The sequence below is a fragment of the Panthera pardus genome, unplaced genomic scaffold, assembly GCF_024362965.1.
Source record: "Panthera pardus isolate Hobbes unplaced genomic scaffold, ASM2436296v1 HiC_scaffold_22, whole genome shotgun sequence".
NCBI lineage: Eukaryota > Metazoa > Chordata > Mammalia > Carnivora > Felidae > Panthera > Panthera pardus.
This window is the reverse complement of record NW_026526788.1, coordinates 33,262,031-33,287,565: the sequence shown is the minus strand read 5'-3', so window position 1 is coordinate 33,287,565 and position 25,535 is coordinate 33,262,031. Positions and strand designations below refer to the sequence as shown.

At 38.5% G+C, this 25,535-nt stretch overlaps 2 protein-coding genes across 11 annotated transcripts in view; one reads left to right on the top strand and one right to left on the bottom strand.

Annotated features, from left to right (window-relative positions):
• Positions 1-25,420, top strand: part of ECD (ecdysoneless cell cycle regulator) — a 53,778-nt gene extending 28,358 nt beyond the window's left edge. For 3 of the 7 annotated variants that reach the window (XM_019444508.2, XM_019444509.2, XM_019444510.2), the window contains exons 14-17: positions 517-727; positions 17,842-21,861; positions 22,696-22,759; positions 23,450-25,420. In XM_019444508.2, coding sequence (XP_019300053.1) covers positions 517-727; positions 17,842-17,891 — 261 coding nt within the window. In that variant the 3' untranslated portion in view covers positions 17,892-21,861; positions 22,696-22,759; positions 23,450-25,420. Of the gene's footprint in view, positions 1-516; positions 806-3,064; positions 4,075-6,858; positions 7,128-17,841; positions 21,862-22,695; positions 22,760-23,449 lie in introns of those variants that run through there. The other 4 variants (XM_053909535.1, XM_053909536.1, XM_019444505.2 and 1 more) reach the window with 4 other exon arrangements.
• NUDT13 (nudix hydrolase 13) lies at positions 2,071-19,110 on the bottom strand. Of its 4 annotated transcripts, none has more exons than XM_019444516.2 (9): positions 18,999-19,110; positions 13,940-14,031; positions 10,528-10,667; positions 8,641-8,775; positions 7,720-7,826; positions 5,575-5,700; positions 5,299-5,410; positions 4,080-4,234; positions 2,071-3,130 (listed from the first exon to the last, which is right to left on the bottom strand). In XM_019444516.2, the coding sequence occupies exons 2-9, from the start codon at positions 14,020-14,022 to the stop codon at positions 2,936-2,938; spliced, it is 1,053 nt and encodes a 350-aa protein (XP_019300061.1). In that variant the 5' UTR covers positions 14,023-14,031; positions 18,999-19,110; the 3' UTR covers positions 2,071-2,935. The 4 variants fall into 4 exon arrangements, with proteins under 4 accessions (XP_019300061.1, XP_019300062.1, XP_019300063.1 ...); XM_019444517.2 differs by lacking the exon at positions 18,999-19,110 and adding an exon at positions 16,142-16,257; XM_019444518.2 differs by lacking the exon at positions 18,999-19,110 and adding an exon at positions 16,137-16,235.
• Positions 25,421-25,535: the final 115 nt, after the last annotated feature.

Here is a 25,535-nt window from a genome sequence, read left to right as displayed (position 1 = left end):
CCATCCTGTGAAACCAGAGGCTCAGGTAATAACTCAGAATCTTTGTGGTTGAATTCCGCAGAACTTCAGGTTTTTACTTGAAGTTTTTTCATTGAGGAAAAAAAAAAGAAATCTAGTTTCTTTCATTTAGAAAAAAAAATAGGTTCATATATATATATATATATATATATATATATATATATATAAAATGTTCATTTTTATTTCTTTTACAACTCTTAGGTAAGTTATAAATATGTCTCCTTAACCCTGGTTATCTCCCTTGGGCTATTTCAGAATGGGGAAGAAGTCCAATTTATAAAAACTTTTCCTAGAAAGAAGTGTGTTTTAATCTTTAGAACCACATTCTATTGTGTGTGTTAAATTGTAAGGTTTATTAGATTTCATTTTTACTTTGTCATTAAGGATAAGAAATTTCCTTTTTAATTTAGAATTCAATTTTACATTGTTTAGTTTTTATTGTAACTACCATCCAACCTAATGGCCTATTATCTCATGATTTTCTTTTCTATCGATAAGGAACCTCTCTCCCAGACTACCAGTAATAATTCAGATGAGGAAGATTCTGGTGCAGGAGGATCTGTTATGACACCAGTGGACGTAGACCTGAACCTGGTTTCCAACATACTGGAATCCTATAGTTCCCAAGCTGGCCTGGCAGGACCTGCGTCCAACCTTTTACAAAGCATGGGAGTACAGCTGCCTGATAACACCGATCACAGACCCACAAGTAAGCCGATGCAAGATTAACCGGCGCATCTCACCTTTTTTTTTCTTCTTAAATAAATATTGAGTCTGATTGTGCTCATTTGTAGTGTGGATGACTATGAGGTAACATAAAAGGTTTTGAGGTCAGCAGGAGAGGGAATATCAAGTTCCTGGATAGCCCCTGATTTACACACTCCATGTTTAGAACATTACGTTTATCTTTATTAAGGGTTAAAGGCAAAAATAAGGAATGAATGAGTTGCTTTTTTATTCCAATTACCAGGCTCAATCTGGTAACAGATACATTTGTTTTTATGTTTTACCTGTTTTTCCTATTCTGCTTCATGAACTGAGTGGGCTCTTTTTATTGTTAGCACCTGCATAACCCATTGCCACATGAATATTGTCTATCCAGGTAGGCCCTGTACCAAAGTTCGTTTTATTTATCTGCCATTTTTAGTTCCCGAACCCTGCCCTGTTTTGCCTCACTTTTCAGATATCCTTGGAGTTCTAAGAAGCAAAGCCCTCTCCCCACTCACTGCCAGGAAACAAAGTTCAACGTTGCAGCTCCTCTATTAGCCTCTCACATCTTTTCTTTTCTAAAACAACACATTAATCCAAAAGCAAACAGTTACTCCATGGTAAGTTTGAGAAACTCATAACCAGGAATCCTGCACACTCCCCTTTCTGTCAGTATTTTCAGATTGGGGGATGTGTACACATGTGCTCACAAACACACCCACATAGAGACCGAAAACATTGGGAGATGGTAATACACATGGACCCTGAACTGTTTTCTTCTAACCGCAAGATATGAAGAAATCTCAGGACCTCTCTTTCGAGAGTGCTTTTCCCTTCTACATGCTGGGTTCAGTTCAGGTCAGGGCAAGCTGCCAACCTAACAGGACAATCAAGACCCGTCACATACTATCCCTCAACGTTTCCTGATGAAGGCACTTTGATTTCCCCAAAGCACTGATGATTTGCTGGCAATGGCGAAAGCAATGACCTTTTGGGATCAGAGGGAAATTCAGTGCTTCATCTTGTCTAATTCTAGAATCTCTTTTGCTTAGTCCTGTAGACTTTGATGTGTGAATAATGTTAGGGTCTCTGGCACTTGTGTCTTTTATCATAAATTAGTACCTAAAATCATCCCAAGATACAACTCTTTCCCGGCCATTCCTCTTTTCAAACAGACCTCTAACTGTATTTCTTCTGCACATCGCTTCATTTCTTCCACATTTGGAACCTGGACTTAAATGTTTATCACACTAACAGATTGCTTTTCTCCCTCCCTATCCCCTGTCCCAAATTCTCACTTTCTACAATTCCCTCACTTCGTAAGACAGAAAAATGCATCTGAACAAAGGTGTGGAAATTTACTTTATTTCCTCCAGATAAATTCTTCTCTTCTATGATGAGGTGTAGAATGACACATGAATGATGAGAAATCCTACATTAGTTTATCTGATAAAGCTCAAGAAATGGTTCATCCTCACTAATCCCTGAAGTGAAGTTACAACACTTAACTGGGTATGCAAATGGCAGTGACTGTTGTGCATTTAGGAAGTCAGACATGGCAAAGTGATCATCTTTTCCTTGGGTCACAAGTTGAGCAAGTTAACTGCAAAAGACTTAACTATCATAAACCCCACTGGGGTGCAGTTACCTCAGCAAAACATCACTGCATCTGATTTATTACAGAGTACCCTGAGGAAGACCTTGGCTCCCACTTTCCTCAACCCTTCAGATGACTTAAATATGGCTTTTATTTAAATACCAGGTTGTGCTATTTTTCTTAATTCTGTGAGGATTAAAAGTCAGGAGTGGGTTGAGTTTTGCTGTATACTTTCAATAGTAAGATAAAATTCTATCAGGCACATTTTGGCAGTTAGTATAAATCCAGCATTAACAAGATACCTGCTGAAGAGACGTTTGCTTCCAAGGCCTCAGTGAAAATTGCTGAACAAAGGCCTATATCCAAACTAATGCTTCAACTTTCCCTCTGATTTTGACAATCGTCATCATATCAGTTTGGCATTTTTGATTGCCTTTGAAGAAGAACTTCCTTAACACTGCTGTTAGAGGCAGCCCACTGTAGGATTACCTTCTACTCTGCCTTATTATGAAGTTGTCCTGGAGATGGCCTTTTATCACCTCCCCTTTATCAACTGATCTCTCTTATGCCCCTCCAAGATACTGAGAAAAGATCTAGATGTCTCAACCTGAGTTAAGCAGGCAGGGTAGAACAGTTTGGCTTTTCTACCCACTCCTTAATCAGTTGGTGGGCAATGGCTAACTTGGGGGGCAACCAGAATGTCCCATTCTGTTGCTGAGTGTATGGATTATTTCTCCTCAGGGCTGTGGCCACCTCATCATGACTGAACCAGTCAGCTGCCTCTAGTTCTCTCAAGTTCACCTGGATCTAAAAGACATAAAGAAAAACAGGATGTAAGGTTAGGAGCTATAAAATTTAGAATACTCTAGCCAAACGTGAGAAAATGTTTCCAGAACTGAGCAATACCCGGGATCTATAGGCTGGGAGTTTTAGATATTGCACAGAAGCAAGAGAGGCATAATTAAAAGGTGAGAGTTAAATATATTTTTGTAAATAGTGAAAAAGAAAAAAGTTCATCTTAAAAATCCTGGAAGCACAAATACTGAAATACTGAAGAGTGGTTAACAGTGAGGTGTAGTATATAAATAATGTTTGTTTTTCTTTGTGCCCCTATTGATTATATAACTTTCTATTTAAAAACATAAAATTACTCTTCTTTAAAGGATAAGGGATAAAGGATAGTGATAATCACAAGCGTAGTATCTTCTTTGCAACGCAAATTCCCCCCCACAGGAAGCTGAGACAGATGAGATATTACGAACTCTATGCAAACTGAAACACACAGGTAGGAACCTGTGCCCACAATGCCATCTGTCAAGGATGCTACCGAAAAGCAAGATGAGGCCGGGTAAGGCAACATCTAAATCCCTTTCTACCAGAAGTTCCTAGGATTTTATATAATTAGTCCCCAACATCCTAACAGACTTGAACAGTAAGACCCATCCTGAAATCCATCATTCAGTTTGATTGATATATTTACTGTGTGCCTTCTCTGTGCAAGATGCTCTGTTAAGTCCTGATGATAAAAAACCGTCTCATGACTGAGATACAAATACGGAAAAATGGTGATTATGTTGGTGCTCTGAATTTTCATGGAGATTGTTTCCTTTATAAGATTGCAAATTCTTCAAGGGACCAAATCATATGTTACACATCCTTTGTATAATGTAGACAGTGCTGGATAACACACATGCCTACTAACCAACTTGAGTGAAGCAAAGGAAATAAACAGCAGAAGGGAAGCATCAGAACTTACCTCTGTCTGCCCTGATTTCACAGTTGCATGACAAGCAATCATGAGTGAGCTATTAGGAAAGGGCCAGTGCTGGGATGCAGAGTACTGTAGTCTTTCCACCTCCAATCCCACCTCTTCTGCAACTTCTCTCCGGACAGCCTCTTCCAGGCTTTCACCTATAAGCACTCAGATTAATTCAGGACAGCCCTGCAGCGGGAAGGGTGATACAGATGCCCATTTGTGAAAGGAGCGGAAACTGGCTCCAAAGTTTCAATGAAGTATTCTTGGGAAAGCCCTAAATCCCGAGTCTCAGTAACAGCGGGAATCAAGTCTGGGGCTGGAGGCTGAACTGCAATACTTACACTAGTCATTTGGTTAGTTGTAATGCAAAATAAGAGTAGCAGTGGGAGAAGCTACTGCTGACCTCAGCCTTAATAAAATTGTAATGCCACCTTTCACCATTTGCAAATTTTACCCCAAAAGACTGAGAAAAAACAACCTGTAAATGCTGAATTCTAGTTAATACAATGCATGCTGAAATATTTAGGGAGAAGTATACTAATGTCTGCAAACTATGCATCAAAGAATAAAGCAGATTGATGGATGGATAGAATAGATAGATATGTGATAAAGTAAATGAAGAAAAAAAGTATGGGATTTAGGTGGTAAGTGTATAGATAAGTGTTAACTGTAGAATTCTTTCAGCTATGCTGTATACTTGAAAATTTGCCTAATACTGAAAAATTATAACGCCAGAAGGAAGTTTTTTTTTTAATATTTGTTTATTTTTGAGAGAGAGGAAGAGAGAGAGCATGAGAAGGGGAGACACAGAGAGAGAGGGAGAGAAATAATCCCAAGCAGGCTCTGCACTGTCAATCCAGAGCCCGACACGGAGCTCAGTTTCACAAATGGTGAAATTGTGACCTGAGCCGAAATTGAGAGTTAGACACTGAACTGACTGAGCACCCAGGCACTCCAGAGAGAAAGAATCTTAAGCAGGCTCCATGCTCAGCACAGAGCCTGACATCTCATTGGCCTTAGGACCATGACCTGAGCTGAAATCAAGAGTCAGGTGCTCAGCCAACTGAACCACACAGGTGCCAAAGAAGGCAGTTTTCTTGACATCATAGGGAAGAGGGTGCTTAATACTCCAAGCACTGTGGCAACAAGGCAAAGAAATACCTACTATTATTAAGCTTTTGTGTCCTCCAATCATCTGTATATGCCCTAAACTCCTTACCTATATCACAAAAACCTGCCAAGGCAGAATACATTCCCTTGGGAAAGGAACTCTGGCGGGCAAGCAGGCATCGAGTCCCATCTGACACCAGAGTGATCACCACAGGAGCCATCTAGGAAAAGGGGATAGAAACTTCGACATTAGGGCTTTGGAGCCTATTAATGGGATGAAGGATTGGATAACTAAGGAGAGCCTTTGAATTGTACAGGCTTTTGTCCCCAGGACAGAGTAGCGCATAGCCTTCTTGGATTACTGTCCTTTTAAAGTAGTGCTTACCTGTGGATAATAGATAATCTTATTGGAAGGGCATACACGCTTGCTGCCAGCCATATTCTTCTTGGTGGGCTGCCCACTTCTGCTACAGAACTGATGACCATCATGCCAACGGAGAAGAGCCTGAGCCTAGGAATACAAAGATGGGCTTGGTTTCATTTGGAGAGAATATGGAGCTCACCTATAATAGTCCTGGGCCTAGTATTTAGAGCAAGTCAAAGGGAAAATTTCCAGCTCACCTACTTTATTATTTTTGTAATGTTTATTTATTTTGAGAGAGAGAGAGAGTGCGAGCAGGGGAAGGGCAGAGAGGGAGAGAGAATCCCAAGAAGGCTCCACGCTGTCAGCACAGAGCCCCACTTGGGGCTCAGTCTTACGAATCGCAAATTGTGAGATCGTGACCTAAGCCAAAATCAGGAGTCAGACACTTAACCGACTGAGCCACCCAGGCACCTCCAGCTCACCTACTTTAAATGGTTATTAACTGTTTAAACTTGCTTTTTTTGTTTGGTTTCTTTTTTTCTTTTTTTTTTTTTTGAGAGAGAGAGAGAGAGAGGGTATAAGCAAGCGAAGAACAAGAGAAAGAGAGGGAGAAAGAGAATCCCACGAGGGGCAGAGAGAGAGAGAGAGGGAGAGAGAAGCGGGGCTCACCCAATATGGGGCTTGAGCTCGCCGGAACTGGGGCTCATGCTCACCTAAAGGCAGGACTCGAACTCACAAACCATGAGATCATGAACTGAGCTGAAGTCAGATGCTTAACTGTGCCACCCAGGCACCCAACCATTTAAACTTTAAAAACAAGGAAAACTGTCTGAACATATTCCTCTAGCATCTAATATGAATAAAAGAAAGTATATTTTAAATGTATTATGAATTATTTAAAGTACATATAATATATAAAGTATTGTAATGAATGCCCCATGCACTTATGACCCAACTTAAAATAAGACATTACCTCAACATGTACTCCTCCCAATAAAAGTGGAATTTGTTTGCAAATAAAAATGTTTAGAGGTGTCTTTTTAAATTAAATGAACAATTTCTTGCCCTTCTCTTCCTGTTCCAAAGGCAAGGCTTTAGGGAAGGGACTAGGAAGCCTTGGGGAAGAGTCTAAAGGGCTTGAGCATTTTTAAAAGTAAACACAAGAGCCTTGGGACTGAGTCTTGGAGTTGAGAGCACAGAAAAAACCTGAAGGTTGGTACTCTATGGAGCAGACCAGTAGAGAACTCTCTTGACCGTATTTTTTTTCTTTTTTTAATCCAGTTGTCTTTTCTCTCTGGCTTCTAGGTTCTCCATGCCAGGTGAGGTACCTGGGTTCCTGTTACAAGCCCTGTAGAGAGAGCCCTCCCTTTGTACAAGTACCTGAATGCTGCAATGAGCAGACTTCCGTAAAATTTTATATTAATTTCTAATGTCAATAGTGACTCGGTTCCTGGGGGCTGCAGCCAGCCTGGGACATCTGTAAGAATTTTTGGGCGACTCACCTAGATGTTGTTTCTTTCTTGCTCCTCTTCCTCTGTGTAATCTAAGTGCATTAAACATATTTGCAGGGGTGTCTGGGTGGCTCAGTTGGTTGAAAGTTGGACTTTGGCTCAGGTCATGATCTCACAGTTCATGAGTTTAAGCCCCGCAACAGGCTTGCTGCTGTCAGTGCAGGGCCCGCTTTGGATCCTCTGTCCCCTTCTCTCTCTGTCTCCCCCCCCCCCCCCCCCCGCTCACTCTCTCTCTCTCTCAAAAAATAAACATTAAAAAATATATATTTGCAGAAAAAAAAATTAAATGAAAAACCAAAAGTACTTCAGCAAGTGAAATCCAAAGCTGTGAGGATGTCATTAAAGCAATACAAAGTAATTTCTCATAGGAGTAACATGATGATGTATATATTATGCTGTGGGTCATTAAAAATATCATGAGGCTGATAATCGGACTGCTATAGGAGAAAATGGTCCCGCCAAAAGTAAGAACAAAAGAAGAAGAATAAGCAATCTTCCTACAGCACATTGTCCAGCCAAGGTTTGTAGGAAGGACTATGATCTCTCTGCACAGGAGGAAATCAAATGTCATTCTAGCCTTGCATATGCATGCATGTATTCACCCATCAACACTGCTTGACTAAATTTCCTACAGAACTGAGAAGTCAGAATCTACCGTGGACAGCAAGGAGGCATCCTTTGTATTCAGCTGAAAGAGAGCCTTCCTCAGCTCCATGAAAGACCCCTTGAGCTCTGTCTCCATTTCTGGTTTCTGTAAGGAAGCTAGAAAAGGAGAAATGAGAATGAAATGAAACAAATGCCAAACTTTGCCTTGGGGCCCCTCTCAAGGATACCTGTTAGAACAGTGTTTCCCAAACTCACCTAATAAGACTTAACTAGGGAAAATAAAAAATGTATAGGTTCTCAAGTCTCTACCTGGAGATTCTGAACAGCAAGGGAGTGAGGGCCAGAAATCTGTATTTTTTATCAGCATTAGGTGATTCTTATGTTCATGCAAATTTGAGAAAAATTAGAGCATAGTATTTCTCAAGATCCTCTTCAGAGTAAAATACTTGCACTAGCCACATGCTATCCCTGAAAAAGAGGTAAAATGGAATGTCTAGGCTTCTATCTGCACCTCATTCCAGCATCATTACATTTACACCTAGACCCTGAAAGAGAGAAGGAAAGCCTAATAGGAGCCATGAACCTATACCAACCTGGTTCCCAAATGTAGGTCTGAAGACCCTGAGCTACTGCGTGGTAACATTTCTTCCCACTTGAGATAAGAACAATGTCATTAATTTTAAAACATTGCTTATGAAATAGTTAAGAAATATAAAATGTATCAAGGTACTGAGAATAATACAATAAACATCGGTGTACCTACCACCTGAGAAGGTATTAAAATGTTCTTTACTTTCTTTAAATGATAATGATAGTAGATGGTAGGATTTTTTATATCCTAACTTAAAAAAAATACAAAGTTAATAACCTTTTGGTGTTCTCAAAATTTTCTTTGAAATTTTGCTATTATGTTGAAACCCCAAAGTCTGAGCACCACTGGGAAGTGCCCATTAGGAAGAATGTTCTATACCATTTATGGAAGAGGAGCTATTTAGACCTAGATCCAGAGCAAACCATGCTTCATGCTGTTCAGAGCATCCAATCAGCACAGAATCTTCTATTCTTTGTGTGTCCTGTCCAAACTTAGCTAGGAGCCTTTCCAACTCTAAGAAACAGAAAGGGAGAAGGGAGAAAAACAAAGGTTTTAATTAAATCACCACAGCCATATTAGACTCATAGGAAATCCTCTACTTCAGTTTGAAGTAGATATACCTGCTTCTAGTCACTGCCCTGCAGCTAATTAGCAATGTCATCTTGGTCTAATCACTTAACCTCTCTAGGCCTCCACCTTCTCATCAGCCACCTAAAGTGTTTAGACTAAAGAAGGAATTCTTACTGTGTAACACTGGACTCTCATGAATGTATCATGAAAGGAGCATATCCCCTAGTTAAAAAAATACACAATAGTTAATGTAGTATGACACTGGGGAAAAAAAATGTGTCATGCTTAAAATGGAAGAGAACAAATCAGTTAAATATGATTTAGTCTCCAGATTATGCTGCTTGTATGGACTAGGGTAGACGATTCATCTGAGATCCCAGTCTGTATAAGACAAATGATGCCTAGAGAGAAAACCTGTCCTCCTCTGCATGAAGGACTTATATTTATTTGTTCATAATACAACATAACATTGCCTTCTTATGGCATCCTTATACTCTTCCGCACTGCTAGAAACTATCCAAATACTCCAATATCTGACCCATGGAGGAAATTCACTGGCTTTGTTTGTATTTAGAAGTCAGTATATAGTGATATCATGTAAAACTGAGAGTACCTTGAATGCAAAATCCCAATGGCTTAGGTATGCCTAGTCATATACCCTAAAAGAGTTCTCAAAACAAACTAATTTTAAATCACTTTTCATTTTGACCCTTCTAAAATATTTTAGACGAGATCGGGCACATTCAGGGTGGTATGGCTGTAGACCCTTCTAAAATTTTTTAAAATTTATTTATTTTGTGGGGCGCTTGGGTGGCTCAGTCAGTTAAGCTTCCAACTTCAGGTCAGGTCACGATCTCGCGGTCGGTGAGTTCTAGCGCTGCATCAGGCTCTGGGCTGATGGCTCAGAGCCTGGAGCCTGCTTCTGATTCTGTGTCTCCCTCTCTCTCTGCCCCTCCCCCGTTCATGCTCTGTCTCTCTGTGTCCCAAAAAATAAATAAACGTTAAAAAAAAAACTTTTTTTAAAAATAAAATATTTATTTTGACAGAGAAGAGTCAAGGAGGGGCAGAAACAGAGAGAAACAGACAATCCTAAGCAGGTTCTGCACTGTCAGCACAGAGCCCAATGTGGGGCTTGAACTCACGAACTGTGAGATCATGACCTGAGCCAAAAGCAAGAGTTGAACAGTTAACTGACTGAGCCACTGAGGCACCCCTTATTTTGACCCTTCTAGAAGAAATGAAGTCCTGACGCAGATCTTAAACAGTAGAACAGTGTGCAACTCCATGGAGGCTGGAAATCACTGGCCTAAGGCAGGGTTTGGCAAAATATTTTAGGCTTTGCGAGCCATGTGGTCCCTGTCACAACTGCTCTGCCATTGTAGTGCCAAAACAGCCACAGACAACATGTAAATGAATGAGCGTGACTGTGTTCCAATAAATATTTACATTACAAAACAAGCGGTGGGTTCCAATTTGGACAGCAGTCTCGCTAACCCCTCGTTTAAGGCAGTACTGGTTCACACCATCACCATATAATATCTGGACAACTCAGGTTTGTACACTACTAACTGGCAGAAACAGTTTGAAAAATCTGGACTCTCAGGTCAAAAGATCCTTTCTCAGGGATGTGATATGGATGGAATTCTGCTTAATGGCCACAGGCTGGTCTATTCTACAGGTCCTCTTTGGGCTTACCTAGTAGGCTATGCTGGGGGGCCTGGTATTGATGTTCTGATTTCTGAAGCAAAGGAGCCAGGCTATGAAAGAGGTAAAATGCTCCTGTCTGCTGGGCTTTTTTACATGCATCATCATCTTCCTTCAGTTCAAATAAATACCTGTATTTTGGAAATAATCAAAGCATTACAAAACCACACCTACTTATACAACATTCACCTTTTAGAACTCTGTCCCTGTATCCCTCTCCTACCATAGTTATTTCCTTTTATTTATATTATATCCTAAATTGCTCTGAAAAGTGTTTCAGTTGGCTGCAGGCAATCATTTCATTCCTTCCTTTGTGCTACTATACACATTTGTCCATACTTCTGTGGTTGCACTTCTGTTATACCATTTGTTAATTTGTCTGTCTCCCCTGAAAAACTATGATCTCCTTCAGGACAGGGTCAGCCTTAGTTCTGTATCTCCAGCAATTAGCATATTGAATGGCTCAATTCAATAAATATTTATTGAATTGAACTTCAAGGGTAATAAATATTTACTGAATTGAACCTCAAGGTACTTTGCCAATATTACGCTGTGAGGCAAGAATTTACATGCAGTGGAGTGAAAGAAAAACAAGTACAGTGATAAAACATCAACCACAGAATACCTAGAGATGGGAGCAGACTTTATTATTGCAGACAAAGAGCAAACAGTATAACTTAAGTAACTCTCATTCAGTCTAGGGATGATAAAGACCAGATTTTATCTTCAATCCATTGTAGCTTCAAACATCTAGTCCCCACCCACCCCACCATCCCCGTGGACACCATTAGCTCCTTATTTCTATGGAAGAGACCACTAATGGGAAAGTGATGCCCATGCTTGACCTACACTTAACTTAATAAGTGTAACATTTTCAATAGCCAAAATACAAATACAGAAAAGACAACATCCTATCATTAGTTTCTCTAAAAGAAATAGTATTTGATCCAGTTCTAGGCTTTCCAAGCACCTTCATTAAAGATGACCTAAGTCAAGAGCCTTGGAAATCAGGTCAGGGTCCACATGACTCAAGGGGTACTGAATGTGGGATTCTCCTTCTAGAGCCTTAGGGATAACCATTCTTGGCTGTTAAAAGCCCCCAAAGAGACTCAGACTTATGGCAGATTTTGTCACTTAAGTGGGCAACACAGTTTATGGTTATTTTCTGTAGGATCTGGGAGCTTTTGTAACATCAATAGTGTTAGCTCAACATGGAACTGCAAAGCAAAATGATAAATGTGCCCCAGTGGTCTCTTTAGGAAACTTTTTTTTTTTTATTTTTAAAAAATGTTTATTTATTTTTGAGAGAGGGAGTGTGAGCAGGGGAGGGGCAGAGAGAGTACACACAGAATCCAATGCAGGCTCCAGGCTCTGAGCTGTCAGCACAGAGCCCAACGTGGGGCTCGAACTCAGAAACGAAGGGATCATGACCTGGGTGGAAGTCTGATGCCCAACCCACTGAGCCACCCAGGCACCCCAGAACCTATTTTTGACTGTATGATAAAGGGAGTTACAATGAGCTCTTTATAAACACAAGACCAAAGAAACCTGAGATCTTAATCCTCATGGTATTTTTAAACCTTTTGAAAGTGACTGCGGCTTCCTGGGGCAAAGACTTAATGCATGTCAAAGGAGAGACATGTGCCACTCAGAAGTTACCAAATATAAACAATAAAACAAACACTGCTGCCTTCCTAAGAGAACAGTAAGAGTGGTACAACCTGTGCTTTGCCCTAATGACCCTATAAAACAAAACACCTACAAAAACACCCAGGTTAAGTTCTTAAACTCGAGGCCTCACTGGAACTGGAACTGAGATCCAAAAAGATCCTTACATTTTTCTTCTTGATCAGGAACACTAATTTTAAAAATTCATTTTCCTCCCTTAGTTATAATAGCATGGGAACAACACTAAGGTTATCAGACTTAAACTGTTTTTTTTTCCTATTTATAAAAATAAAAAGTCATCAGTAAAAATCAGTAAATATAGTTAACAATTTGTTCAAAAAAGGGAAATCATCAAGAATCTCACCATTCAGAGATGATCGCTCTTTACACCTGGGAATTCTTCGAACTATTTATTGTGTATCTATATGAATGTAGGTGTATTCAGAACCATACCTACTAATTTGTAGCCTTTTTTTCTTTAACATTTTTTCACACCATGTTCCTTATTGAAAGAATTTCATTCAGGATTTTTTACTCATTTTTAAGTCACTTTAACGCAGTCATTTTTTAGACTATTCAATAATTGTTCAATAATTCAATTATTGTTCTCAAAGTCTCAGCCTGAGAACTGCAAATAACCTAAATGCCCAACAGTATCTAAAATAAGGGCTGCAATTTTGTTTTCTCCTGCTTATGTCAGACTGTATGCTTAGGGGTCTTTAAATTTTGGACTGGGCATTCCTGTCTGACAGAGCTTTTTATGTAGGAAGCCTTGGTTAGGACTGTATCTCTTCAGAGGAATTTTATATTTGCTTTTGCAAGGTGCCCAGGGGTATTATAAGTCTAGGACTACTACTTACATTCTTTTTTTAGGTTGGGTTTGGGATCCATACCACACAGATGGTGCAAATTTAAACCCCAAAACTATGAGAGCAGGATAGTGATTTCAGATTCATGGATTTCAAATTTGCCCAAGCCGTGACAAAAAAAGTCCTTTACCATCTACCTATACTGGTATAGGTTTGTTTTTTTTTTTTTTTGTTTTTTTTTTTCCTGGTCTATCTTTCACTGGTAGTTTAGTTCTTTCTTAGGGGGTGAGGGGATTAGAGTTATCACCTTATTTTCAGGAAACTTCATGAACTATCACTCAGTATAGTTTTTCATTCTATCATATGGGCATACCATAATTCAATTAATTTGTCCCTTACTGTTCATTCATCCATTCAGCAATCCTTCAGTGCCTACTCTGTACCAGGTATTGTTTTATGCACTAGGGGTACCATAGCAGGAAAGACAAAGTTCTTATCTTAATAGAACTAAATATTTAAGTATGTCAGATATTTTAGATATTATTGGAAATTTAGTTTATTTAGAATGTTTCCAATTATAAATAATTTGCAATGAACATCCTTATATGTAAATCTTTTTATTTGTTTGTTTATTTATTTTGAGAGAGAGAGAGAGAACACGTGTGCACGAGAGGGACAGAGAGAATCCCAAGCAGGCTCTGTGCTGTCAACACAGAACCCAAAGCCTCTCAATCTTACCAACTGTGAGATCATGACCTGAGCCAAAATCAAGACTGGGACGCTTAGCCAACTGAGCCACCCAGGAACCCCATATGTAAATCTTAATCATGCATCCTTAATTCTCAATATAGGATTTTGAGATATTTATATTTTATAATGTAATGGGCCAAAAAGAATAATCAGAGCTCAGGTTGGTCACAACTCACCGGCTCTTAGTGACATAAGTTGACAGCAGCCTATAGGACCAAAAAGATTTTCTCCTGCAAGCAATTCCACAATACAGGGACATTGTCAGGTCCTTAGAGAAAAGAGGAGTTAAAAAAAAAAAAAAAAGTCATAGTATGCAATTTAAAGTAATGAATCACCAAGAGGGTTACACTTTAAGCCAGGATAGGATTACTTTTTAATATTAAGGAAAGAGAAACTGAATAGGAGTCAGATGATCTGGCTTTTCTAAATTGCATTTCTACCACTAACTAGCTGTGGGATTTCAACTTTTCAGTACCTCTTCTAATCCACAAAATTGAAACCTGTTCTGCCTACCTAATAGGTTATTGTGAGAATCCACTAACTATCCATAAAAAAATATATGCTCCTCCTTCCAGATTGCGGATTTGTTGTTAGAACATAGTTGCTAGGCCAAGATCTATGTTTCTCTCCTCTCCTGTATCTAAGCAGGGCCAAAAGTAGGTCTTAACATGGAATGTGAGTGGAAGTGATGTATATCTTTTCTAGGCTGAAGCAGTTAAGACGTGGGTATGCCTTCTCCATCCTCTTTCTTCCTACTTAGAAGACTCCAGAATGGCAGTCATTAGACGGAGAAGCTGTATCCTTGAATCACAACACAGAGAAAAGCCACCTGCCAACCACAAACCCCCCTCCACCACACCACTCTGGACTATTTGTGAGGGAGAAATAAACTTCTACCATATTAAGCTACTGAATTTTTGAAGTTTGTTACAGCAGCTAGCATTACTCTAATACACAGGTAAGCCTGGGAGTGTCTCCAGAGTAATGGAGCTAAAGTTTCTCAGGATATATGAAAACCAGTCCCTCCAAGAATGAAGTAAGAGGAATCCTATAGATAAGAAAAATATAAAATCATGGCCATTAGGAAAATATTTCAAAAGGCAGCTATGCAAATCTACATGAATTCAAGACATTTTCTATTTTTTGAATCTCACTGTGAGAGAAAAAAAAATTCTGTATCTTATGAATCCATTCTGCAGAAGGTGATTCCTTTTAAATTGTTTATCAGTAAGTATTTTATTCCCCATGAAAAGTACATTTCACATTGGCAATAAAAGTCAAGGAGTTCCACTGAAACGAGAAAATCAGTACAGTTAAATAACCAACCACCCTTTTAACTGTGCCCAAGGGAAGCAAGCTTTAACACTAAACAAATCGCTGAGTTTAGGCTTACTTCTTGGTTGCATAATTGTGAATCACTGATGACTAATCCTTGGACAGTTTTGGCTAAATCTATGTCCTAGCCAAGGGTAAAATATATTTAGCAAACGACATTCAACAAAGAGTGTTTATTGAAAGCTGACTTTAGGCAAGATCCTTTAAGGAACACAGAAATGTACCAGATGAAAAACCTGCTGTCAAGGGACTCTAGCAGGAGAGAGAAAACAAACACAGCTTTCCCAGAAAACAACATGTGATATATGGGTTACAAAGCATTCTGGGAGAGTATTAAAAACATAATCCCTATTTTAATAACCCAAAGACTTGTGTGATATGCTAGAAGAAATGTATTTACATTTCTCATATATGTACATGTCATACATATATGTATGTCTCATGTACAAACTCTGAGAATGTAAATATTTTGGGGGGGGGGGGCAATTTGGGAATATCTATCAAAATGCTAAATAAACATCCCTTTTACCTAGCAATTTTTACTTCTAGAAATTTATCCTAAGAAGGAAAGGATATGTACTGGAATGTTAACTGAAAAGTGTGCTAAAAGGGAATAATATACAGCTCTTAAAAATAAATAGAAAATAACAGTGAAAATGTACATATATAGTAACAGGGAAAGATATTCAGAACATATGATTAAGTAAAAAAAGCAGATAATATTTGGTTGGTTTACCATGATCTAATTTATAAAGAAAAGGACATATACATACCAGTAAACATATCTTAAGGTGACTAGAAGTGAACATACCAAATCGCTATTGCTAACAGGTGACTAATTTGGAAGAATGGGATGGAGAGAAGGACTGAAAAGGGTACTTATAATTTTGACATTTACTTATACACTGCTGTACTTAAAAAAAAAAAATTCTAACCATTTGTACATACTCCTTTACAATAAAATAAAGGTAATAAGTAGTTGTTCCTGAGACTCACTGCATACTGAGGCTAGTTCCAAGCCAGTGTTCTTAGGAGTACCTCACCACATTCCCTGGGAACCAAAAGGATTTCCTCTGGTGAATTCCTTGAATCCTGAGAGCCAAGAGCTGTTTGGTTGTAGCTATACCAACTAATCTGTGTGGCCCACTGGCTTCCTGATGTTTTGCCTAGTTTTTGTTACTAAATTAACTTTAGCTAGTTGTAGATTATTGTGGTCAGCTGACTCACGGGATGATGGTCACAGAGCTTGTAAAAAACATAGTCAATTTCTTAATGTAGGTTTGAAAACATACTAACAATCAAGAGGAAAACCAGACTTATTTTAACTGAGAATTGTACCTTCATTGGTGAAGCCATAAATCTAATAGATAAAGATTAAGTCTAATTCCTTTTCTTAACGGTCCCTTGTATATTTTTTATACATGTCTTATATAAAAGCAGTATAGAGAGCAGTAAGAGATTATTTAAAAGTCAAAGAAGAAAAAATGATTTCCTTAAAAATCAGCTCTATTTCTCTTTTAAATAGCTCATTTAAATTATAAAGTTAACATAACTACATTATAGGACATCTAGAAAACAGACTTGTGAGAGCATCCATAGTATCACCACATAAATATAACATAATTTAATATGCATTTTCTAATCTTTTTACACATATAATGTCTACATATTTGTAATCTGAGGACATGTTTTCTACTTGCCTTCATAAAACATGTCATAAGGAATTTTCTATGTTTTTGTATAAGCTATATAATTTTTCAACTACATAATACTACATTCAGGTAGACTCATCCTTATTTTGCTAAACATTGCCCTGATTTTTTATTTTAAATTACCAGAAATAAGATACCACTAAATACTTGCGTGCATATTTTCAGGTTACTTCTTTTAAGTTTCCCAAAGTAGAATTACTGGGACAAAATTTAGTTTAAAATCCTATGGCTCTTTCTACACATTGCCACACTTACAAGATTCAGTAGTATTTACTTTAAAAAAAAAAAAAAGCGAGGGTGGGGGGACTTTCATGTTATATCTCTTTGATTAACTATAGAGTTTGGGAGTGTTTTGAGATTTAATAGTTCCGGTTTCCCTTTTCAAATTGTTTGATGTCCCATGCTCATTTATTTACTGTGGTTTTACACTAGCATTTCAACCATTCTAGTTTTTAGAATATTTATAGTACATTGATAGCATTTTCCATAATGTGATCACAGGAACACACTATAGGAACCAACTGCTATATGTACTGCTCTTCTCTGTGGGCTCAGTCATTAAGACTGAACCTCTGTAGAAAAAAAGAGGTTCTTTTAACCATAAGGAGGATATATGAATTACTTTTAGGATGAAAATGTAATTTCTCATAGCTCCATACTATTTAGAAATCTAATGCAGGGAAACTTTGTTGCTTTTTTTTCTAAATGGTTTGTGATTTGTTCACTCTTTTAGGGATCTTAAGGTATGATGTTTTATTCAATGTGTGTTGGCTCAAGGGCTCACCTTTAGTAAACACGGTGGAAAACAACTGGTAAACCTGCTACGATCCTCACATCCAGCCACTCAAATGCCACATTACAAAGAGAATAGCTGTTTTTCTTTGAATTGGCAATTACTATCATATTTTATTCCTGATGGCAAGCTAGGGATAAAAGCTCACTATTCACTAAATGAGTTTTGGAAGAAAATAATAGCACTGTTATTTTGCCTTAGATGATAAACTGAGGCCTGCCTTTCATTTTGTTTACAGTGCCTGTGCGTATCTCCAGACTGAGGAAGGAACAGGGAAGTCAGCATTGAAGAGATCTGGACTTTTATTCCAGGCACCCAACTAACTGAATTTGTGACCTGGGGCTGTTACCTAGCTTGTCCAAGCTTGGTGTCTGTCACACTTCTCACAAGGGAAGGAAGGAGAGAAAATGGATCTAAAGTGTATTACAACCATCAAGTTTTCACATACTAATTCTCAGGTCCGTTAGACTGCAAAATCCTTAAGGGTTGGGATTGTATCTTTCCCTATCTATAGCATCTAGCACTGTCCTACCACAGTGTAAAACACAATACATGTGAATGAATGAATGAATGAATGAATGAATTTATCCTATTTTACAAGTGAGGAAGATAAAGGTTTAACCAATCTGAAATCACAGTTTAGAAAGCGGTAATTTCAAACCCAGGGCTACATGGCTCCAAAACCCATGTTTTGATGCAAAATACATGGGAAAGCACTTTTTAACATTCATTTTTAACATTCATGTTTTTAAAAAGTACAAAGACTAATACAGATGAAAGAATATTATTTTTTACCAAAAACTATTCAATGAGGAGGTAAGACTGTTAAGATTAACAATTTCTCCCAACCTCCTGTAATAAATAATTCCCACATTTCTCATCCTGTTCATCTTAACTGAAGAAAGATTACTTTATAAAGCACTACAACATGAAGAAAAAGCCCATCTCGAATCTCTGTGGTACATCTACAAGGAAGTTTGGTAGTGTTTGAGAGAGCCCTTTTCAGACAGTCTGTCTATTCATTACTGTGGACCTCAATGGAATGAGGAAAAATGCAAAACTGAGGATACAGATTTCAAGGTCTCACTAAGTAGCTTTATGGTTTGCTTTTTAAACATTGTTTCCTCCCTTAATTCAAATATAATCCAGGCACAATGCAAAGAAGTTAGCAAATTCCATTTTTAAATGACTCTCCAAGAAAGTATCAGAAAAATATTAGCTTCAGTTACCAGGTAAAACTGTGGTCATTCCCTGGTTTCTTCAAGAAGTAAGGGAGACTAAGCTAAAATTACAAAATGCTGTGACCGAGAGCTTTTTTCAAGTTTTGATTATGTCTCCCCATAAAATCCCTCCTGCACTTGGAATCTCAACAGTTTTCTGTTCTACTGTACTCACTCTGAATTCTGTTGGGGGAGGGCACCTTCCTAGGCCTCAAGAATCAGCAGAAACCAGGAAACTTCTAATGTTCCTGGGAAGTAGGGCTTCCCTTCCCCACAGGGACCATGGCTGCCTCTGCCACACTTCCCAGAATCCCCTAGAGATGCACTCTGGGAAATGTAGTTCTGTTTTCATGCTAGCTGTAATTGTAAACATGATTTTGCCTCACTCCCCAGAATCCACCTAGAGATGCACTCTGGGAAACGTAGTTCTATCTTCATGCTAACTAGTTGTAAGCATGCTTTTGCGTCACTCCTCAGAATCCACCTAGAGATGCACTCTGGGAATTGCTTAATCCACAATTGTGCCTGCTATCCACTCCAACTGCAAAGTTAACCATGATTGTCAAAAGCATGATCTAAGATCTTCAAAATTCATTATCTGGAAAACTGTCTTTGGAGACTATAAACTAGCATTAGATTCAATTTTGAATAACAAAAAGATAGTCAAACCCATCCTAATACACAGCATATTTGTTGTGGGGGAGGGAAGGAGTGTTGAGGCAGGAAATCAGATAACTTTCAACCTTTCTGTATCTTTATTTCTGTCTCTGTCTACCCACTTTAGAACTAGCTGTAACATTTCATGAAATTCTGCAATTTAAAAGGACCTGACTGTGTCTAGATGTGTGGCAGCTTATGTTAAAATGCATCCCTTGATCAACCAAGGTAGGATTCCATCTGTCTGAAAGCAGTCCTCCAGCAGAACTACTTTGGTTCTGCTCTTTTCTCTACTTACTACTAAAGTTCCTTGCTTATAGATGACAGTTTTGAAGTCCCTTCATTTACAATGTATTTAATGAATACCAAATGTACCTAGGACTATTATTAGGATCAGATACAGCAGGGGAAAAAGACATGAAAATTTCTGTCCTCCTGGAACTTACATTCTAAAGGAAGAAACAAACAAGTATATATACAATGTGTCAGGTGGTTATAAGCGCTAAGGAGAAAAATAAAGCAAGATAAGAGGAGGGAGGATTTTGCTATTTTTTATAGGATGGCGATGGCGATGGCGATGGCGAGCCTCATTTGAGCAAAGATAGTGAAGGAGTTGAGGAAGGAAGCCAGGTGGAAATCTGTGAGAAGAGATCTGTGGATAGAAAAAATCAGCAGATGCAAAGATCCTGGGGAGGAAGTGTAACTGGCAGATCCAAGGAAAGCCCAAGACAAAGCATGATGGTCAGAGATGAGGTCAAAGAGTAGCCAAGTACCAAATCACATAGGGCTTCACAAGTCTTAACAATTTTTGTAGAGCCATTGTAATGCTTTCAGTTTTTACTCTGGGTTGGATGGGATGTTACAGAAAAATTTGAGCAAGATCTCAATTGAGTGAGATGATCTGACTTACATTTTAAAGGAATTACTCTGTGTGTGGAGATTAGACTGTAGGGGATAAGAGTTATTAAATCCTGAATGTCATTGTTAATGTGTAACTCAGTTACATGGGAAGCAAGAATGGTAACTGGTTGACCAGCCGTTTCTTTTGGACCTTTTCATTAATACATGAACGCAAGGTTTTTATCAGGCTGATTCATTGTCCTTAAGGAAGGCACAGAAAATTTGAAGGATATAAGATTATAAAGTCAATAAGTTCCAAAGAGATGGGGAAGCACGCTTAGGGAAACTTAGGGATCTAATACTTAATTTTATTTTGTAAAGTTTATTTATTTTGAGAGTGTGAGTGCACATGTGTGAGTATGTGAGCATGTGAGATGGGAAGGGGCAGAGAGAGGTGGGGGCAGAGAGAGAATCCCAAGCCGGCTCCATGCTGTCAGCAAGGAGCCCAACAGGGGGCTTGATCTAACAAGTGAGATCATGACCTGAGCTGAAATCAAGAGTCCATTGCTTAACTGAGTGAGCCCCTCTAATAATTTTTTAAAAATCAAAATAACTATATTTTTGAGCAATTAAGTGTTAAGTGCTATATAAGAAAAATAGTGCTATGGTCTGAATGTGTTCCCTCAAAATTCATGTTGAAATAATAATACCCAATGTAATACTATTACAAGGTGAGATCTTTGGGAGATGATGATTGGGTCATGAGAGTGGAGCTTTCATGAATGGGATTAATGCCCTTATAAAAGAGGCCCAAGAGCACTCCCTTGCTCCTTTCACCATGTGAGAAGTCAGCAGTCTGCAACTTAGAGGAGGGCCTTCACCAGAGCCCAACCATGCTGGCACCCTGATCTTGGACTTCCAAGTTCCAGAATTGTGGGAAATAAATTTCTGTTGTTTATAAGCTACCCAGTCTGTGGAATTTTGTTGTAGCAGACCAAATGGACTAAGACACATAGTCAAGATTAACTGGGCATTTACTGTGTTCCAGGTACCATGTAAAGTGTTTCATATATTATCATTAATCCTCACAGTCTATGAGATATGTATTATTATTATTTGCACATTACAGACAATAAAACAGGATTCAAAAAGTTAGAAAAAGAGAATGAAGAGTGACTGCTAGTGGGAACAGAGGTTTGGAGTTGCTTTGGAGTGATAAAAATGTAAAATTGATTGTGGTGATGGTTGCACAATTCTGTGAACCTAAGAACTAAAGATCACTTCATTCATTCATTCATTCATTTATTCATTTATTTTAATTTTTAAAAGTTTATTTATTTTTGAGACAGAGACAGTGCACAAGTGGTGGAGGGGCAGAGAGAGAGGGATACAGAATGTGAAGCAGGCTCCAGGCTCTGAGCTGTCAGCACAGAGCCCAATGCGGTGCTCAACCCCATGAACTGTGAGATCATGACCTGAGCTGACGTCGGACGCTTAACCAACTGAGCTACCCAGGCACACCTAAAGATCATTTTAAATGAGTAAGTTACATGTTATTTGAATTATAGCTCAATAAAGCTGTTAAAAATATTCAATCAAATCATTAATTGTGTTAAACAATCACAGTGCATGGTTAGTAAATACAGCAAGTATGCTATAAATAACTATAATCCTTAGAATGTTGTTAGGTCATGATGATAAGGTAAAAATTATCTTTCCTCAGACATGCTTAAGTTTATTTTATTTTATTTTAATTTTTTTAACGTATATGCATTTTTGAGAGAGAGAGCACAAGCAAGGGTGGGGCAGAAAGAGAGGGAGACAGAATCCGAAGCAGGCTGCAGGTTCAGGCTCCCAGCTGTCAGCACAGAGCCAGATGTGGGGCTTGAACCCACGAACCCATGTACCATAAGATCATGACCTGAGCCGAAGTTGGATGCTTAACCAACTGACCCACCCAGACACCCCTGACATGCTTTAGTTTAAATCAATGGCAATGTTTAACCATGTAATAAATTAATACTGTTTTAAGAGCAAAAACTGAGCCTCAAGTGGTTGAATCCCAGTCTAGCTTTTGGTGATGCAAGTAACAATGTATTTAAAGATAAGTATTTATTAATTCATTGAACAGTTATTTATGGAAAACCTGTCATATGCTAAGCATCATACTAGAATTGAGGTTACAGTGGTGAATAACATACTGTCTCTGCCATCAAAAATTAATTATTCATGTATATGTGTGTGTGTGTGTGTGTGTGTGTGTGTGTGTGTGTGTGTGAGAGAGAGAGAGAGAGAGAGAGAGAGAGAGAGAAAGTGGGTGAGCATGCAAGCATGTGAGACAACAGCCCATTTACTCAGTCTTTGGCCACTTATAGGAATGGACAATGGGATGTAAGGTGTACCTGAGCAAACTTGGGAGAGAAATTACAACTTCATTCTGTAAGTAGGTTTATGGTTGGATAGTGTATCATTTCACATGGGACAAGAAAAAGATCTCAGCAAATGGGTGGGAAAGGGGTTTACATCAGGGTCCTTTAAATAATAAACCACTTTCAAAAAGTCCTATCTGCATAGCTCATGGTGCCATAAGCAGCGGGAAGTCCTTGTGCTTCTCTTCAAGAGCAAAATGCAATAGGTTTTCTTCTCCTCTATCTCCCAAATATGGAATGATACTTAACAGCAGTGAATGGAACCAAGACCATACTCAGCTGGAAGACAAGATAAAACAGAACAATTAGGGCATACCAAGTTAACAATTAATTTGAATACATGATTTTGTTAGCATAATGCAGTCATTTGACTGGGTTTCTATTTCCTGTTAATTGAACTCTTAACGCTCTTTGCTTTTGCTCTCCAACCGCCTTTTCAAATGACTACCTGTGGATCATTTCACTGTAGTCACTAACAGTTCCATCAGAAAATTGGCAGAACTAGAGGCGCCTGGGTGGCTCGCTCAGTCGGTTAAGTGTCCAACTTCGACTCAGGTCATGATCTTGCAGTTTGTTAGTTCAAGCTCTGCGTCGGGCTCTGTGCTGACAGCTCAGAGCCTGCAGCCTGCTTCGGATTCTGTGTCTCCTCCTTTCTCTGCCCCTCCCATGCTCATGCTTTGTCTCTGTCTCTCAATAATAGATAAACAATAACAACAACAAAAAGAAAATTGGCAGAACTAAATGACATATCGGATAAAGGGTTAGTATCTAAAATCTATAAAGAACTTATCAAACTCCACACCCAAAAAACAAATAATCCAGTGAAGAGATGGGCAGAAGACATGAATAGACACTTTTCTAAGGAAGACGTCCAGATGGGCAACAGACACATGAAAAGATGCTCAACATCACTCATCATCAAGGAAATACAAATCAAAACCACATTGAGAAACCACCTCACACCAGTCAAGGTGGCTAAAATTAACAACTCAGGAAACAACAGATGCTGGCGAGGATGTGGAGAAATGGGAACCCTTTTGCACTGTTGGTGGGAATGCAAACTGGTGCAGCCACTCTGGAAAACAGTGTTGAGGTTCCTCAAAATATTAAAAATAGAACTACCCTATGACCCAGCAATAGCACTACTAGGAATTTATCCAAAGGATACAGGAGTGGTGATTCATAGGGGCACATGTACCTCAGTGTTTATAGCAGCACTTTCAACAATAGCCAAATTATGAAAAGAGCCTAAATGTCCATCAGCTGATGAATGGATAAAGAAGATGGGTTTATATATACAATGGAATACTACTTGGCAATGAGAAAGAATGAAATTATTCCATTTGCAGCAACGTGGGTGGAACTGGAGGGTATTATGCTAAGTGATATAAGTCAGGCAGAGAAAGACAGATATCATGTGTTTTCACTCATGTGTGGAACTTGAGAAACTTAACAGAAGACCATGAAGGAAGGGAAGGGGAAAAAATATTTACAAACAGAGAGGGAGGAGGCAAACCATAAGAAACTCTTAAATACAGAGAACAAACTGAGGGTTGATAGGGGTTTGTGGGGGAGAGGGGAAAATGGGGGATGGGCATTGAGGAGGGCACTTGTTGGGATGAGCACTGGATGTTATATATAAGCGATGAATCATGGGAATCTACCCCCAAAACCAAGAGCACACTGTATACACTGTATGTTAGCCAACTTGACAATAAATCATATTTTTAAAAAAATTGGCAGAAATTAATAAAAAATTACCAGTTTCATTATCAGGTAAAAGATCTAGCAAAAGGCTTTCAGTAATGAGTTACAACTATCATTGGATAACTTTCACTTCTCTAGTGTCTTGTGTAGTTTCATCTTTACCCCAATATCTAGAGAGGTTCTAAGTATTAGACAAAGTGATATTGTGTGTGATTATATTACCAAAGCAAATGTAATTTTTTCTGTTACTTAATTTGGTGATTATTTTACTTTTCAAGGCCTCAATTGGAGATATCCCTAAATCTCTAACATTTTATAACATAAATATTATCCAGATACATATTATGTTTTCAGTGTTGGATGAAAAGAATTTAGAGATTTCCCCCTGATTTACTCTCTTTATTCCTACATTACAATGGAAGCTTAGGAGGTAGTTTTATCAGTTATCTGCTATAACAATAATGCTTCATTAAAAAAAAATCATAAAATCACAGAAGCTTACAAGTTTTTACTCACATACCTGGAGTGGTTGGTTAGGTGATTGTGCTGATCTTGGTTAGGCTCATTTACCTATTTAGGGGTGGTACACTAATAATCTAAAATGGTCTTGGCTAGGACAATGTGGGTATGGTGGCTCTGCTCCATGTGTCTCTCATTTGCTAACAAGCTAATACAGTATTTCATGCTTTTCCAAGAATTTTCAAACAACTACCTTAATCGACTCTCATAATGTTTTTGTGTGGTTGATGAAGCAAATATTATTATGGTCATTTGGTGGATGAAGCATAAAAGTTAAGACAATTCACTTAGGACACCCTGCTATACTGTTAATGATGACTAGAACCTGAGCTCATTGATATTACCTGTGCTCCTTCTAGACCAGATTTTTTTCTTCCTACCAAATACTAGAATTCTGTGACTGAATGAATTCCAAACTCACCAAATAAAGTTGAGATTTCTGGCATTCTTGCCTGGTTTGTTTGAGTTCTTGACAAGTTCATTTGGGTGGAAGAGTGCATGGACTGGCCAACCTCTACAAATCTTTCAGACAGCTAAGTCAGATGTTTTGTGTCTAAACA